We start from the raw sequence: 19,148 nt of genomic DNA, 5'->3' as shown, positions 1-19,148 counted from the left end.
CTCTATTCATTGCTCTACCTAGTTTCTAAAGTACATGGTTCTAACCTGGCATTCAGAACCGGACCTTCCATATCAATACATGTCCTGGGCTATTCACTAGATTCCAGATCCCCTGGCTATATTGTATTCACTGGCCTCAGGCCCTAAGCCCCTCTCATATCTCTAGGCCATTTTCCTTATCTTGATGTACTAAAGTTGTTGATCTATTAACAATTACCTTTCCTGTTTTTGTACTGTTTGGGTGCTGTCCAACCATAGAGTCCATCTCCTGGTTCCTCATCCTTCAAAATGGTATCATACTTTGATAATGTTTCAGTTGCATAGATATCATCATCTTCTTCTTCCAAAGCACCTACACCAAAAGCCTTATAAGAAAAAAAGTTTAAAGCTGGATTAATAGAAGTTTGAGGCACATCTACACTGAAAGATGAAAAAAAAAAGTAATTTTAAGTATTTAATTGTGGATACTTCACTACCATTTATTTTACCAAGTAAGGAACTTAAACACTGTGGGGACATAAACAGGAGCCATTGAATCAACCTCTCTCTCAATTTCTCTCTCTCTCAATCAATCAATCTCAATCAATCTCTCTCTCTTTCTCTCCCTCTCTCCCTCCCTTCCTCTTTCCCTCTCTCCCTCTCTCCCTCCCAGCAAACTATGGACCAGTTATCAATGGCAAAGGAGAAAAGGGAGATGCATGACCAACATAAGGTTAGGTAGAATACAGCTGAGGATGAGAAACCAAAAAGGTTTAAATGAAAGACAATTTCCCTGTCCTTCATAAAGCCAGTCTTGACTATAAGAAAGACTACTTGTGACATACACCACCAAGGTGATGGATCACAACACTTAAGCCAAGCACTCCTAAGACCAGGAAATGGTTCAGAGGTGTCATGAAGACTGCAGCTATTATTGACCTCGTGGCATAGATTCATTACCACCACTCTGATATCCACTACTGGTACCCTGGGTAGCTCATAGCATAGCTTAGTTCACCAAATTTCCTTATAACACAAAGGAACATCACTACATACATATAGGAAAACATACCCAAGAATGTCAAACCCCTGCAGCTATACTATTCTACTGTAAAAATATGTCTCATTGGACTATCTCCCCAACCCTTTTCAAAGCCATTATAAGCTCAACAGCCCCAGCATAATGGGCCAGCCTAGAACACCAGCCCTGCTCCTCCTTGCCAGGCAAGGCATCTGCTGGTTCTAGGCAGCCCTAATACCAGAGAAAGTGTTGCCTTGCTTGTTCAATATAGCACAACTCTTCTACACATTCCTAATTACAGAGATGAGTAAAGAAAAAGATCCACCTAGCTACTGGTTACATAAAAAGAAGATTATGATTGAGAAGACTTTGTGATTAACAACAGCGGGTTAAAGGGAATAACTTTTTCTCCCCTCCCTTCAGTATGAAAAGTAAACTAGTATTCCTACCATATTTTATTTTATAATCAAAGAAGCTTAAGTAATGAATACAACAAAATTGTGTCCAAATTGGTTTTGGCTTTGACAATGGACCTGTTCTTTTATCACAGACAAGTCTGCCTAAGGTATTTTATAAATCTCACTTAAACACCTACAAGTTTAAAAAAACAACAATATGACAATGAAAATGAGATAATTCTATTTTGAATTTTTTTTTAATGTAAAATTAGATTTCCCAACAAAAGTAAACATAATGAAGCAGTCATCTCTATAAACACATAAACATTAAGGACATTTAAGGGAAGTATATTCATTTTCTTTCTTTCTTTTTCTTAAACTCTTACCTTCCATCTTTGAAACAATACTATGTACTAGTTATAAGGCAAAAGAACAGTAAGGATTAGACAATGGGGGTTAAGTGACTTGCCCTGGTTCACTTAGGAAGTGTCCAAGTCCATATTTGAACCCAGGACCTCTTGTCTCTGGGCCTGGCTCTCAATCCACTGAGCCATCTAGTTGCCTCTAATATATTCATTTTCAATGACTCATTATCTCAATATTTATAAGCCAGTAATGCTTTTACCTGTCCTGAAATTCCAAGTTTTCTTCCTTTATTTGGTCTTATGCTCCCAATAAGATTGCTGGTCCCTTCAGATACATCACTGAAAAAATCAAAGTGCTCCCCTGAAGTTCCAAATAATGCTTTCTGCGGATCTAGGCCCTTATAAGCAAGTCCATGAACATTATCCTTAGGAGTGAAGTCCACTGGAGTTACATCTTTGGGTGCAAAAGTCACATTATCAGGCAGATAGTCGTCATCATCATCATCATCATCCTTCAAAAAATATTTAAATAAGATGAATCAATATGTAGTAAACCTGAGATTATAGATGTAATAATTCTAAAAAATTATAAATGCTTCCTTAAATTACTACATTAAATGTACAATAAACGGTAAACGTTAGGTATATACTATGATACAGGGTACTATGAATATAAAACCATTATTATTATTGACCTAATTCATCCCAAATTTTATCTTATTAATAAAAATATCAACATACATATATCACTGTAAGATTTACAAAATATTTCCCCAATAGCCCTATGAGGCAAGTAACACAAGTATTCCCACCCTGCAGAGGGGTTAAGTAACTTGTCCCCATCACAAAGTGAATGTAGAACCAGGTTTCACTAAGGCTCCAAATCTCACATTATTTCTACTAGACTATGCTATCTCTAGGATAAACTATTCTTAAAGAGTTTCTATTCTTAACTTATTATACTAGATTGTAAATTAATCACATCTTTTGAGAATCTATAATAACCATCTGAATGTTTAATTATCATAATTTTGCTCTGCATATTATTGTTTGAAATAACTTGATTATTTGATTGAAAATCTTTTTATATCCTAGACACATGGCTATTATGGAATTGGCTAGTATCAGCCTAGAAGATCTTTCAGATCCTTTAACCCCTGAAATTCTAATATTCTAGGATTTTGAAGTACTGAAGGTTTTTAAGAACTAATACAAAAGGATTCTGGGACTTGGGTTATAGTCACCATTTTATAGCTCAAGAAAAGGTGCACATTAATCTAGCAGGGGTGTGCAGAATTGAATATGAGAACTCTAGAGGCAAAACCAATTAGTATTCCAACTATCAGGTGATCTAGGCATTGGGCATGGAAAGGGAGACAGATTTAATTGAGATTGAAAAGGAAGAATCAAGAGAGCTTGGTGACTGGCTGGTTATGAAATAGGAAAAAGGTGTTGAAGATTACTCCAGGATTTCAAACTGAGAGCCTAGGTAAATGTGATATTATCAATAGCAACAAGGTAGAAACAGTCAACTCAGTAGTTAAGGGAGAGATGCAAGTTTAGTGTGCTTTTTAATGTTTTCAATGTTAAATTTGAAAATTCCAGCAGAACATTTTGGTAAAAATATCCAAGTGTCAAAAACATAAGACTGAAATGTTCCTGATCTCATTTTATACTCTCCCACAGTAATATCATCTATCTATACCCCAGGAACCTTGATGTAAAGTACTTATACCTTCTGCTCTGAACTCTGGTCCTAGCGCTAGTCTCATGTTTCCACCCACCTGCTGGATATTTTCACATAGATTCCTAACTAGTATCTCAAACTCACCACATATTCAAGTGAACTTCTTATATTCTACCTGCCTCCTCCTACAAACCAGTTCCTCTTCCTGACTTTCTTAATTCTCCTAGTTACCTGTGCTTGAAACCAGTTATCTTTGATCACTTCCTTTTTTTCAGTTTCCTCCTTTCCTAATTAATCACTAAGACTTCTGTTATTTCTTCTAGAATTCATTCAAATCTGCTATCAATCTAAATAACACTCTCATTACTTCATACCAGACAGCTACAAGAACTTCCTAATTAGACTATTGTAATATTGCTAGATTCTTTCCCCTATTATTAATTTTGCACACTACTGCTCACTTAATCTTTCTGTATCACCATTTAAAATATATTAATATTCTGCTGAAGAAACCTTCAATGGCTCCATTCCCTATGGTATAAATTCCATACCCCTTAATCCTTGTATTCAAAGTTCTTATGACATGGCCCAAATTAACCTTTCTAGCCTTGTCTTTTCACTCTCAAATGTGAATATTACATTGTTATTGCTTAACTTCCCCCAAATACCCATTGTTCATTCCCATCCCTTGACTTTGTTCATGTCATTCTCTTTGCCTAAAAACAATGGCCCACCTCCAACTCTAATACTCACTGAAACTCTTTCTACTGTAAAAGTGAAATTTGGGAAATGCCATTTTCTTCTAGGATTTATACACTATCCTTCAAGGCCCAGCTCAAATGCAGTATTATCTATAATGCCTTTCCTGATCACTCCAACCAGAAGTCGTACCTATCCCTCTCCCATACTCGACAGCATTTGGACTATATTAGACTGAAGTCATTTACCACATACTGCTTTTTATGACAAACATTTCTATTTGTATGTTTAAATCTTCCTTATTAGGCTATAAATTCCCTGACAACAAAGACTCTCTATGGTACATCTTTACAACCCTCAGAGGACAGAGGACAGCACAAAGGACTTAAAGATGTAGTGAATGCATGACCTTTAGTGAAAAAACTCTTTCCTCTATTTTGGATACACAGCAATGTTATTTTCTAGTTCTCAGCTATGATCCAAAGGTTAAGAGTGTTAGGTAAGGTCACTTATATGTGTCACTTGGATTTTGCAACTAATAGCAATATGATAATCGAGGACAATTCTGGGGACTTATGAAAAAGAATGCTATCCACCTCCAGAAAAAGAACAGTTGGAGTAGAAATGCATATGAAAACATATGATTTATCACTTATTTATTTGGGCATATGTTTTGGGGTTTTGGTTCTATAAGATGGAAGTATGTTTTATGTGAAAATACATGTATAACCCAGATTCAATTGCTTGTCAGCTCCAGGAGAGGGGTAGGGAAGAAAGGAGGGAGACAATATAGATCATATAACTTTGGAAAACTTATGTGGAAATTTATTATAACAATAATTATAACAAGCAAATATTGTGCATTTAACATATCTTTGTCACCTGATTAAAAACAGATTTTTAAAGTGATTATTTTTATTTTTAAAAGAAACCCAATGCCAAGTGTCCCATTTTCATCTCGAAAAATACGAGAACAGAACATGAATTAACCTAAACAATACCTCTGATCCTTCAGAGCCAGTAGGAGGTAAAGCACAGCCATAGATTTTTACTCCAGGAACTATAAAAGACATTTGAAAATAGTTAGTCATATATATAACATTAAAAGAGGTTGACTGAATCATTCCAGTAATCACATTTAAAAAAAACAACTCATCACTGATATTCTTTCTAAAAGGCATGTGATATATACTTTGACCAACAATATAAGTACTGAAAATATACCTCAAAGAGATTAAACCTAGAAAGGCCTCATACATACCAAAAAATTAAAAGTAGCATTTTTGTGGAAACAAACAACTTGAAACAAAATAAATGTCCAATGACTGGAGAATAGGTAAAAAACAAAACAAAACTGGGACACATTGAAGTACTGAACTACAACTGGTGCTTAATAAATAATGATTCTATGCTATCTACATCGAGAGAAAGAATTGTGGGAGTAGAAATGCTGAAGAAAAACATATGATTCATCACTTGTTTATATGGATATGATTTGGAGTTTTGGTTTTAAAAGATTGCTCTATTGCAAAAATGAATAATATGGCTATAGGTATCAAGTGATAATATTTGTATAACCCAGTGAAATTGCTTGTTGGCTCTGGGAAGGGGGAGAGAAGAGAAGAGGGGAAGAAAACAAATCATGTAAACATGAACAAATGTTTCTTAAAAGATTAAAAAACAAAAAAGAAATAATGATTCTAAAGAACTGAAGTAAGCAGAATCAAGAATCAATGACTGTAACAATGGTAATGGAAAAAAACAAAAAACTGAATGCCTTGTTAGTATAATGATGACACTTCATTCTGGAGATGAATTTTTTTAAAATGCATTGAAAAAATGGAAGATTATAGGCGTAAAATATTGTATTACTGTCAGACATAATATATGTTTATTAGTTTTGCTGATTGGACTTTTTTCTTCTCACTTTTTTAATGTTACAAGGGATGGGTCACTGGGTAAGGGGAATAGATATATTTGATTTGAATGCGATGAAAACAAACTGTATCAATAAAAATAATGTAAAATGTTCTAGCTGTGTGACCCTGGACAAGTCACTTAACCCCAATTGGACAGATCTGCCTTTTAAAGTGTTACCAAAAAAAAAAAGCTGGGCCTTAATCACTCTTCTGCCTTGAAACCAATACTTAGTACCAACTGTAAGAAAAAAGGTAAGAGCTTTAGTAACAATAATTGAAATTAAAATATCCAGGGAGTTAACATATTCAAAAAAATTTCAAAAGTTCAAAAAAGAGAGGGAAAGGCAAATTCGCAAAAATATTTATGACAGAAGTTTACTGGGCAGCAAAGTGGGTACCCACTGGCTACAGAAGAGCTGAACAAAATGTGGCATATGAACATAATAGAACATTATATTACCATAAGAAACAATAAATATTAAAAAAAAAACTCGGGAAGGCCTGTAAACTGATGCAAAATAAAGTTAATGGAACAAAGAAAACCATCTAACCATCTAAATAATAGTCACAACAATGTAAAGGAAAGCACTCAGAACTCTGGCCAATGCAGAGCCCAATCTTGACTTCAGAAGCCTGACAGTATACCCTCTCTCCAGCAGAAGGGTAAATGGACTGACGAAAGGTCAGAATGAAGTACACATTTTCATAGATGGTCCTTGTACTGAGGTTTATTTTGCCAGAGAGTACTCTTTTATTAAAAGGGAAGATAACACTGAGAAGTGAAAACAATGCAAAAACTTTCAATAAAATACTTATTTTAAAAAATAAAGATACATAGTAAATGTAACAATTAACAGTATAAGAGGGAAAGGTTCATAGGTTATGTAACTTGGGTAATGTGACCGGTGAATTATAGATATTTCAATTGCTTGTTACTAGAACAAGAACAATTCATATAGTTATCTAAACTTTAGAGTTTACAAAGTGATCCTTTAATACAGTCCCGGGAGACAGGCAGTGAGGTAATTCAAGGAGTATCACCATCTCTTTATAGATAAGGACACTTGAGCTCAGAAAAACTAAGTGATTTGTCCTGAGTCACAAATCAAGTTATTGTCAAGTGGAATTTGAAACCATCTTTTCTTTTGAAACTGTCATTCATTCACTCAAAATTTATTAAATACCTGCCATATGCAATATGCTGGTCATAAAAAGATTTAAAAATTACCCAGTCTTTTAAGGACAACTAAATCCAAAGAATATTACACACATGTAAAAGACAAGGTAAGAAATCATAGGAGCAAAGGATCCAGAAAAAGTGCTCTCTTCTCATGCTCCCAAGCCATACTTGAGTTTCTACAGTAGTAGCTTAGAATGAATTCCTCTAAGTCAAGTATTTATTGAGCAGCTAGCATGTCCCTCACACATTTGGTAGGTAATATAGAAGAAAGAGCATTTAAGACATGGCTTTTGCCCTTGGGAAATATCTAATCTAATTAAAGAAACAAAACTAAGACACATCAAACAATTAGAAAACAGTGGGGCTCTTCCCTCCCTTCATGGCAGAGGTGGGCTGATAAGAGGGGGTAGAAGAACAACTATGTATGTTGTTGATATTTTTAAAATCTTTTTTTTTTCTTATAAAGGAAGATTTACTTAGAAGAGGAGAAAGGGGCTTTATATGAGTATGAATTTGATATAAAACAAAAGTTAGAAATTTTTAAAATAGCAAAAACTCAATGGTCTTATATTTTGTACTAGTAGTACTTGTAGTAGGGAATGATGACTATGAAAAATTCAAAGAAACTTGGACAGATCTGCATAACGTGTTACAAAGTAAAAAAAAAAAGCTGGGCCAATAGAATAATATTTACAATGACTATGGCAATGTAAAGTAAATGAAGACGACATAAATAGTATAAATCTCAGGTCAAATACAATAGACAATATTCAAATCAAATGATTAAAAGTACACATTCTTTCTTTCTGTAAACAAATAACATCTGCCAAAAGTAAAAAGTGGCATGGACCATAAGCTGCAACCATTCTTTTAGCCAGGATTTGTCTTATTGTGTTTAGGAAATATACTTTGTTGGAGGTTAGTCGGGTAGGGAGATGTTTGATATATCAAAACAAAAGCAATTCTGAAGAGACAAATCACGCATACTGGAGCAGTCAGGAAAGACCTCATAGGGAAGTGAGACTTGAGCTAGCTTTTGAAGAATTTGAGCAAGAAAAAGTTGAAATTCTGGGTTAGAGACTGCATGCACAAAAGAAGGTAGATCTAAGCATAATCCATTTAAGAGAGAATAAGGAGACAAGTCTATCTTTAAAGGAAAGAGTTTGTTTAGTTGAAGTGGAAAATAAGACTACATAGATATGACCTAATTATAGAAGGCCTTCAATGTACAGCAGAGAAGCTTATACTTGATGTAGTAAAGGCTTTGAATCCTTGAGTTATGGCAGTGACATTTAGAAAGCAATTTATAAATCTGGTATCAGTGGTCAGGATGAGTTAATAGAGAGGATAGAAACTTGAGGTAGGAAAATCAACAAAGAGGCTACTCTTGTGTACAGGATAAAATACTAGATTAGTCTGGTGGCAAAAGGAATAGAATGGGATAGATGAGAGACCACCTTTCCCATTTACCCAGACTTAAAAACATCTTTTGCACACAGCAGGAATTTACTAAATACTCAATGAACTGAATCTGTAATTCCTATTTATCCTTCCCGCCACTTCCAGTCACCAAATCCTACCAATTATTCTGCTGAAATTGTCTTTCCATATTACCACTGTAAAATAAAAGCAGAAAGATCAAGATAGAGAATTAAAATATTCCCATCACCAGAATATAATTAAATAAAATTTTATTAAGTTTCTTGTATATCTGAAGCCCTGGGTTAGAACCTAGGAATATAAAGATGAAATATGGCATAATCCTTTCCCTTGAAGAATTTACAATCTAGAAGAGAATATGAAAGATACAGATAATTAACTCTAGTGAGAAACTGAAAAAAAGAAACAAAAAGAAGGAAAGCCAACATGTTCATAAAGGTAAAATTAGGGAAATGTAATCCTAAGGAAAGTGAGTTTTATAAAGTCCATAGCCACAGTGTCAAATGCTAGATGGAAAATCAGTAGGGGAAAAAAAACCCAAAACATTGGACGTGAAAGGAAGGTGGTCACTGGCAACTTTTAAGAAAATAGGTTTAGTGGAATACTTAAGAAACCAAATTACAGGAACTAAGTGAATGAATAAATAGGAAATTAAGCTAATAGCTATAAAGCAAGTGAAATAAAGTAGAAAAACTAACTCGTTTTCAATATAAGACTAAGAGAATTGAATATTTGTGAAGGCAGAAGTGAAAATATTCCATGGCAAAAGAAAGCATAGAGTGTTCCTTTCAGCATCACATGTACTAAAATTGGAATAATACAGAGATTAGCATGGCCCTTATGCAAGGATAACATACAAATTTATAAAACATTCTATATTAAAAAAAGAGAGAGATTCTAGGAATCATAGGGGATAATTATAAGATTAAGATTCCAGGAGAAACATTATTTGACAAAAACTGCTGGTAAAATTAGAAAGTGATATGGCAGAGTCTAGGAATAAATCAACATTCACACCATATAACAACATAAAATCAACATGGTTACATGATTTAAATATAAAGGGTGAACCATAAACAAATAAGGGGAGCATGGAATAGTTTACCTGCCATATCTATGAATATGGGAAGAATTTAAGAGCAAACAAGAAATAAAAAGCATTATAAGAAAAAAATGGATAATTTTTATTATATTCAATTAAAAATTTATATACATACAAAACCAAAGTAACCAAGATTAGACAGAAGCAGAATATTAGGGAAAAATTTCTACAGCAGATAAAGGTGTGATTTCTCAAATACACAGAGACAAAACTAAGACAAACTAAGACAAATAAAAATATGTCATTTTCCAATTGATAAATAGTCAAAGGATATTGAACACTGTTTTTAGATGAAGAAATCAAAGCTATCTATAGTCACATGAAAAAAATGACTATTAAAAAATCACTTATAGAAATACAAATTAAAACAACTCTAAGATACCACCTCACACCTATCAGATTGGCCAATATGACAAAAATAGGAAAATGTAAAAAGATTCAAGGAAAAAATAGAAAGAATTGGGATCCATGATATAAGTAAAAGCATTAGTTTTATAAAGAAGAGAAAAATATTCATCCCCTGGAACTAGAGATAATGGCTAAGAAAATCAATGAATGGCTGGAGATAAACTGAGGTAAAGAACAGGGCTAATAAGGAGTTTGTGATGAATGGTCTCCATTGTTCTGTATAAAGGAGCCAAAGCTCTCCTTTGAGAATAAGGGCATGAGAAAAACAAGGACTCAAAAACAAAAAGGAGCAGCTAGTCTAGGAAGTCTGTCAATAAAAGATGAATTAAAGGGGCTGAGGAACAACACTGAGCAAAAGACTAAAGTGTGACAGCATGAAATTCTAATGAGTCACTTCTCCATAGTTTTATCTTCCTCCAACAGCATTCTGTGGATGGGGGACAGAAGGAGAGAGAGACCCCAGAAGTGATCCAGGACAGAGGACTGTTTCATCAGTGAATAAGGATGTGTATTTGGAGAAATGGATGGCCACCTTTAGAGTTAGTATGTGGCCATAATACAGTAACTGGACTAGAAAGGGACAGAACCTCAACCTTATTAGTTATATCTCTAACTCCTCTGAAAGGTGTTAGGTGATTGGAACACACTGGAGGCTTGAACTTAACATTAAATATACACACCAGGTTTTTGCCTGCGTGGCTTTCTCTTTACTCGAGGACCAACTCCTTGTCCTTCTTTCCAGCCCATTTTTCTTAACAACTCAAAACCAATGGATAATCTAAAAAGAAAATAAATACTAGATGGTGACGAACATATAAATTCTGTAGACAAAATATAAAAAATTACAAAGACAGAAGTGCTACAATAAGAAGTAAATATTATATGAAAATCTCTACTCACTTTGCTGGTGCTATGAGGTCATCTAGTAAAGTGGCTCCAGGAATAGGTGCAGCAGCAGCAGCCAACTGTCTGGCCTTTTCTCTAATTCTATCTTTGGTTTTAGAAGCAAACTCATCTGTGGTTACAATTGCCTTAGGTGCGATCCCAAATTCACTAAGATCCTTAAAAAAACAACAACTCTGTTTTGGTATTGAACTAGAAAACAGACTTAAACTCTACAAAGTAATGAGGTTTTAGGATGAAATTTAAGGACTAAATATAACTTGAGATACAAAAACTCAATGAATATATACATCTATAAAGTAGAACTTTACATTCACCAATGGACACCAATAGAAACTACCTATTTATATTTAAACTAATTGAAAAAAGGAAGTATATTATTTTGAACTATGCAAAACCTAACCCTGAGTACACATTTAGTGAAGGCTACCTACCCAATATAGTTTTGTAAACTTACCTCTTCGTCCATAAAATCTTCTGGACGAAGAACAGCTTTCTCTGCTCTGTTTTGCCTTGAAGATATAAAAGTGGAGGGTGTCCATCCTTGAAAAATAAAAGTTAAAAATTTTACCAAGAAAATTTATCTAAACTTAATAGCAAAAAAGAAATACTAATAATATAACATATAATTATGCAGCACCTTTACAAAGAGTTTTCCTCATTCCCATAAAGTAGGTGTGATAAACATCATTAACCCCCATTTTCCAGGCACAGAAATGAAGACCCAAAGAAGTTTATGTGATTTACCCAAAGTCACATAATTATTAATGTTAAAGCCAGGAGTCAAACCCACACTTTCCACTCCTTCCTCTAGATCAGTGATTCCCAAAGTGGGCGCCGCAGCCATCCAGGGAGGCGGTGATGGACACAGGTGCATTTGGGATTTTGAATGTTTTAACTTCTTTTGTATTACATTCTATTCTGAGTTCAATAAATAGTTTCATAATTTCAAAGTTCAATGTTTCTAATTTATACCTTTCTTTACTATATTTTATGAAAAAGGTAGAAACATTAATACATATATCTTCCCTGTTAATTACTATTAAAATTTTTTAAAAATTAATTTCCAGGGGGCGCTAAGTAATATTTTTTCTGGAAAGGGGGCGGTAAGCCAAAAAGTTTGGGAAACACTGCTCTAGATCATCATCATGCCTCTTTAAATGATGTCATTTCAAATTTGATATATAAACAAAGAGGAAAAGCAAAATAGGTTACCTCTATAGATATGCTTACCATTCAAGCACATTTTTTAAACAACTATGGAAGCAGTAAAAAAAAAAAAACTTAAAATAGAAGCTAAAAAAAAGACATGTTATATGGTACTGACGAAGCTGAAAATGTAATGTGTCAGAGTTGTATCCACAATCAGAAAGGCCTTACCCTCTTTTGAGCCAACAGTATTGAAATATCCAGCAGAGAAACCTCCACTAAAGGCTCCATGAAACCGTTTGTATCGTCCTTTTTCATCTCTAACTGTCTGATCCTGAATGGGAAGTGGTTTCTTTGGTCTTTCACCTTTTAAGACACCAACACACACACACACACAAAGGGAAAGAAGGGAAAAGAAAATTCATTCAAAGAAAATGTTTCTTCTCAAACAAAAAAAGCCTAAATTTCTTCCATGCTTTCAGAAGAAAATTATAGACCAAAAGTAACAAGTTACCTCTCCTACAATTCTATCATCTTTGGAATTCATTTCCTCAAATTTCTCTACTCTAGAAGATAGATTATACATATACTATATTTTAGAGAATATACATGTTCCAGAAAAGTTAAATATCATACCATAAATATCATACATAATATCATGTTAAGTACATATCATGCAATGTGCTAGGCTCAGGGAACATAATAATAAAATAAAACAAATCCTAACTCCAACTAAGTTCTGTATAAGTTTATTATATAAGAAGAAAAACTCCAACAAACCAAATTGCCATCTTTTGGTGAAGAAAAGTAAAGATGATGGATTTGTTCATAATATGTTCCATTTTATCATTGTATTTATTTTACAGTACTAGTACTTTCAGTTTTGCAGCATTTTTCTAAGTCTCCTATTATCTCATCACTAACCTGCTACTGCTCCATTTTTTAATCACAATGATATCCTTTTGTTCCTAAAGATCTCGTGAGTCCAGTCACTGTCCAGGCTCTTTTCTTTTGTCTTTGTTCAAAGTACACAGAATGTCCATAAGAAGCAGACTAAAGTCTCACAACTGGCAGAGACTATCTAACGTAAGATCATAGACTGATAGATGGAAGGGACCTTAAAGGCTATCAAGTACAACCCCCTTATTTAACTGCTGAGTAACTTCAGGCATCACACAGCTCTTAAGTATCTGAAGCTAAAGGTGAACTCTGGTCTTTCTGACTCCAAGTCCAATGTCCCATTCACTATGCTACAATCCTGTCTCCCCACATATCACAGCCAAATCTGGAGTTAAGCAATTTTCAATACTGCAAAATAAATCAATCCCCTTTTTATCCATTCCAGAAGTTCAAAATTCTCCATGTGAGTTTGCTTAAAATAAGAATTGTCTTTAAAGATTAGAATCCTGGTAACACTATCCAAAAACCAATCTTGTTAAGTACAATGAAGATGATCATTATGGAATGGCATTTAGGTAAAAGATTCTTTGGTCACAGAAATTAAAAAAAAAAAGAATTTTAAAAAGTCTTTGGATAATGTTAGAGAAGGAAGAAAAAGATACTAAGAATTCCACAGTTCTAAACTATTTAGAAACATTAAGCTGGGTTTATACCCCAAAGAGATAATAAGGAAAAAGACTTGAACAAAAATATTTATAACTGTGTTCTTTGTGGTGGCAAAAAATTGGAAAATGAGGGGATGCCCTTCAATCAGGGAATGGCTGAACAAATTGTAGTATCTGTTGGTGATGGAATACTACTGTGCTGAAAGGAATAATGAACTGGAGGAATTCCATGTGAACTGGAATGACCTCTAGGAATTGGTGCAGAGTGAAAGAAGCAGAACCAGGAGAACCTTATACACAGAGACTGATACACTGTGGCACAATCAAATGTAATGGACTTCTCTACTAGCAGAAATGCAGTGATCCAGGACAATTCTGAGGGACTTAAGAAAAAGAATGCTATTCACATCCAGAGAAAGAACTGTGGGAGTAGAAACACAAAAGAAAAACAACTGCTTGATCACATGGGTCAATAGGGATATGATTGGGGATGTAGACTCTAAGTGATCACCCTAATGCAAATATTAATAATATGGAAATAGGTTTTGATCAATGACACATGTAAAACCCAGTGGGATGGCTCATTGGCTATGGGAGGGGGATGAAGGGAAAGGAGGGAAAGAACATGAATCATGTAACCATGGAAAAATATTCTAAATTAATTAAATAAAAATTTTCAAAGAGAAAAATAGAAACATTAACATAATATTATCCCCAATAATGCTCATATTCTAAGTGTCAACTCTCTGTCCAAAACCCAAAGAATTAATATATTTTTGGAAGAAATTAATATTAATTTTTTTGAGATAAATGAAACCAGAAAATAAAAGAAAGTTGCAGCCAAAGAACAGGTTCCCTTTGGAGAGGCAAAAGTCGGTGGACTTGATTACATACATGGTTTTAGCTCTAAGGCAAAAAGAAAAGGTATTTCTTGGGCCATTTGTCATCTGGCATTGCAATGCTTATGATGAGTCTAAGTAAAAATGCCACCAAAAAGATAACTGCAGTTTTATAGCAATGTTTGTTATAGGAGATGGAAAGGTGGAGATATTCTACAAGAAACTGATCAGATACCCCCAAATCAAGTCAACATAGACTTTAATACTCAGTAATTTCAATTCAGAGTTGATCACAAGATGGGGAAAGATGGAGAGAAGTTATCTTGAAAACATGATTCAGGACTAGAAATTAAAGAGGTCAAATGCTGGTATCCCCTGAATATCTTCTTCAAGAAGAGAGAAAGGAAGCTCTAGACAAGTTAAACATGAAATAATATTATCCCCAAAAAGAAAATTGATTCTATTTTGACAGAAAACTGGTTCCTGAAAGAGGAGTCATCCCTGAATCAGCTGTCAGTGGTACAATCAGAAAGTAGTTAGAGAAAAAAACAAAATGAATATCAAATTGTAGTCAAGTGCTGAACTTGTAGTCAAGAAGGCCTGAGTTCAAATTCTATCTCAGACATCTATTTAATTCTGTTAACCCGGGGCAAATCAATCAACCTCTTTCAGTTTCCAGATCTGTAAAATAAGGCTAATGACAGTACCTACTTTACAGGATTTTTGTAAAGATCAAAGGAGATAGCATATGTAAAGCACATTATAAACTTGAAGTGCTATATGAATGCTAGGTATAGAAAAAGTTCAGTCATTTCAGTAGTGACTGACTTTGTGATTTCATTTGGTGTTTCTTTAGCAAAGAAAGTGGATTGCAATTTCCTTCTCCAGCTCATTTTACAGATGAGGAAACTGAAGCAAACAGGATTATGTGACTTGCCCTGGGTTACATAACCAGAAAGTGTCTGAGGCCATATTTGAACTCAGGTCTTCCTGACTCCAGGCCCGGCACTCTACCCATGAACTACCTAGCTTTTGTTTTGGGAAAACAAAAGAAAAGAGAAAGTCTTAAAGGAAAGGTAATGTATGTTAGTGCTCCCTCCCATCCCTATGATGACAGTTTAGCAATTGCCTCTAGGTTTAAGATTAATTCTTACCAGTAGATGTTTATCAAAGTTTAGTCTCTAAACATCAATCAAAACTTAAGAGTGCTTCATCTAGCTATGTTCATCTAACCTGTCCCTAAAACTTCAAAGCTGGGAGTAAAAGTAGTTATCTTTCTGGCATATTATTACTTTATGTAATGCTCCTAGTACTTTTAAACATCAAAGTGTTTGGAAAATACTAATTAATCTTCAAACTTCTGAAGCAATTAAGTCATATAACCTTTTCTAGGCCAGAAAGGAACTAAGACTACAAATGTTTCCCAATTAAATATCAAGGTTAGGACCCAAAAGTCCCATTTCCTATAAGATTTTCCCAGTCACATATGAAAGGATAAGAAGCATATAAAGCAAATACTTCAGTTGCTTACATCACCTTTCACACTTGATAAACGAGCAAATTAGGGACTATAAATAAAAAAGATTACATGAGCACTTGAATATATTAACGTGCAATAATGTTACTCTTCATGTCCCAAATGCCCTGCTCTCTGCCTATTCAAGTCTTACATAACTTTAATCCAATCTAATCACATAAACATTATTTATTAAGTGCTTATAATGTCTAATACACTGAGGTATGTGCTGGGAGTAGAAAGATAAACCTAAAAACAATCCCTCCTTTAAGTGGCTTACTTTTAACTGAGAAGATATGATATTTACAAAGCAATACAAGCTGAGAAGGACCAACAACTAGAAGAATCAAAAAAGGATTCCCATTTTTCATGTGGTAGAACTAAATCTTAAAGGGAGCTAAGGATTTTAGGAGGTAGAAATAAAGAGAAAATGTACTCCAAGAAGAACAAATACAAAAGCATGAAAACTAAGGATGGAAGGCCAAGTTGGGGGAAGAACAAGGAGGCCCATCTGGCCAGAACATTGAGTGTAAAGAGAAGTAATATAAAATAAATCTAGAAAGGAAGGCTTCAGGCATTTTAAATAGCAAGCTAAAGAATTTGTTTTATCCTAGATGCAATTTAGAACCAAAGGAGATTCTTCAGAAGGGTAGTTATTTTAGGAAGATTATTTTGGCTGGAGAGGAGACCAGAAACATTGCCCAATTAGGAGACAATTTCAACAATACAAGCAAGAGGTAATAGGGACCTAACCTAGAATGTTGGCTACATGAGTGAAGAGATGGGTACTGATTCAAGAGATGTTGAAGAAGCAGAATGGCCAAGAGTTAGTCATTAATTAAATATGGATCAAAAGGGAGAGCAATGAGTTGAGTAACATCAAGGATCTGAACCTGGGTGACTAGAAGTATGGCAGTGACCTAAAAAGAAATAAGGAAATTTTGAGAAAAGGTGGGTTTGGATGGAAAGATAGTGAATTTTAAACATGCTTTAAAATTTATTATGATTTAACAAGGTACCTATAGATTTTCTGGCTAGAAGTACCTATCAAGCTTTAGTGACTAAAGCTGAGAAAAGACAAGATAAATATTTATGTAGATTTGGGAGTCATGTGCATATCAAGATAATACCAAACCCAGAGGAAAGATGCCTTTCCAGATTACTCTAGTTCATAATTATTTGTTTCTGTTCCTAAGAAAAGATATCTCATAGCATTTTTGTGTATATTTTGACATCTAACTATAGGATTTTATATTCTTCTACACTAGACTGCAAACGCTTTGAAAGTATATTACAACTGTATCAAATATTCTTTCTGTTTCATACACAATGCATAGGGTAATACTGGTTACACAAGACACACTACTTGTTAAAATAAATCATAAAACAAAGACCCTTCTCCCAAAAAAACAATCACCACCAAGTATTAATTGAATACTGAACTGTACACTTAAATAAAACTTGTTTCTTACTCAATGGTAAGGTCTCACTTCACAGGTTTCATACCAGAGTAAAAAGAGGATATAATAGACTAAGTCTTCATAAAGAGAAACTATGATTTAGATAGCAGTAGTGTGAATGAATGCAAATAATAAACTTAAACATGGAATTCAAGTTTGTTTTGCTTCTTAAACCCTTTTTTTCTGTCTTAGAATTGATACTGGGTATTGGTTCCAAGGCAGAAGATTAATAAGGACTAGGCAAATGGAGTTAAATGACTTGCCCAGGGTCACACTGAGAGAAGTGTCTGAAAGTCACATTTGAACCCAAGAAGACCTCTCAACTCCAGGCTTAGCTCTCCCTGAGCTACTTGCCTGCTTCTTATACAATTCAGTTTTGAGACAACCTGAATTCATCTACTCTTTAAAAATTTTTCTCAAGATCTTGTTTCATCTGTTGTTTCCCTCATTGGGCTATGAGCTACTCAAGAGCAAAAAATGTCTTTCTTTTTGGGGTTTGTTTTTTTTTGCCTTTTTTTCATATCCCCAGCATTTAGCACAGTGCCTGACACATAGTAAGCACTAGATAAATGTGAGGGGGGGGGAGGAAGAGGAGGAGGAAGCAGAAAATTCATTTATTTACAATTTTAAAAAAGCATGGAAACTAGACATGGAAGGTCAAGTTAAGGGAAGAATACGTTGGCCAGTTTGGCAAAAATATTGAGTATGAATTAATGTAAAATAAAAAATAACTACTATTACTACTGTCTATTGAACCTCCCCCTCCCCCATCCCCCAGGATGTGAGGTGAGACCTTACCATTGAATAAGAAATTAAAATTTTGGAGTTCACCATTTTATTCAAGTATCAGTTCAGTATTCAGTTAATATTATACTTGGTTGGGTTTGTTTCTTGGGGTTTTGGGGGTGGTTTTATGATTTAGTTCAATAAGTAGCATGTATTATATGATCAGTTGTTCACCTGTTTGTTTGTTTTTTAAATCCTAACCTTCCGTCTTAGAATCCATATTAAGTATTGGTTCCAAGGCAGAAGAGTAGTAAAGGCTAAGTAATGGGAGTTAAGTGACTTGCCCAGGGTCACACTGTTAGGAAGTCTCTGAGGCCAGATTTGAACCTAGGACTTCCAGTCTCTAGGTCTGGCTCTCAATCCACAGAGCAACCTACTTGTTCCATGTTCATTGGTTTTTAAAAAGGACCAAAGACATCAAACAAAGAGTAATGTCTTGACTTGAACATGAATTGGATTCAAATGAGACAGAGTTACACAAAGTCCTCAGCCTCATATTCTTCCAGTCATGGAAATCCAATGGCAAGACAAGTAAGGATGATTGGAGATGGCCTAGGATGTAGTGGGTGACCATAGCATCTTCCATGTCTGACCAGGTTCTATGTGATCTAGAGTACCTGCTTTAGCCATCTTCATGACTTGGTGGAACAAATAGTTCTCATCCACCCATTCCACTGGTGGAAGTCTTCATATGCTTGAGGCAGACATTCTCCTTAACTCACCAATAGTTTG

General features: G+C 34.5%; 1 protein-coding gene and 1 non-coding gene across 2 annotated transcripts in view; one reads left to right on the top strand and one right to left on the bottom strand.

Annotated features, from left to right (window-relative positions):
* GPATCH1 (G-patch domain containing 1) overlaps nucleotides 1-19,148 on the bottom strand; it is a 53,845-nt gene that overhangs the window by 33,315 nt on the left and 1,382 nt on the right. Inside the window, exons 2-8 of the mRNA XM_044661448.1 lie at nucleotides 12,482-12,616; nucleotides 11,559-11,644; nucleotides 11,099-11,259; nucleotides 10,879-10,976; nucleotides 5,151-5,209; nucleotides 2,024-2,275; nucleotides 218-365 (exon numbers count right to left, since the gene is read on the bottom strand). Coding sequence (XP_044517383.1) covers nucleotides 218-365; nucleotides 2,024-2,275; nucleotides 5,151-5,209; nucleotides 10,879-10,976; nucleotides 11,099-11,259; nucleotides 11,559-11,644; nucleotides 12,482-12,616 — 939 coding nt within the window. The remainder of the gene's footprint in view (nucleotides 1-217; nucleotides 366-2,023; nucleotides 2,276-5,150; nucleotides 5,210-10,878; nucleotides 10,977-11,098; nucleotides 11,260-11,558; nucleotides 11,645-12,481; nucleotides 12,617-19,148) is intronic.
* LOC123238395 lies at nucleotides 9,468-9,571 on the top strand. Its single transcript, XR_006505585.1, has one exon. It is a non-coding gene; the product is annotated as a U6 spliceosomal RNA (small nuclear RNA).

Source organism: Gracilinanus agilis, chromosome 2, assembly GCF_016433145.1.
Source record: "Gracilinanus agilis isolate LMUSP501 chromosome 2, AgileGrace, whole genome shotgun sequence".
Lineage (NCBI taxonomy): Eukaryota > Metazoa > Chordata > Mammalia > Didelphimorphia > Didelphidae > Gracilinanus > Gracilinanus agilis.
The sequence above is the reverse complement of the archived record's forward strand: the minus strand, read 5'-3'. Positions and strand labels throughout refer to the sequence as shown.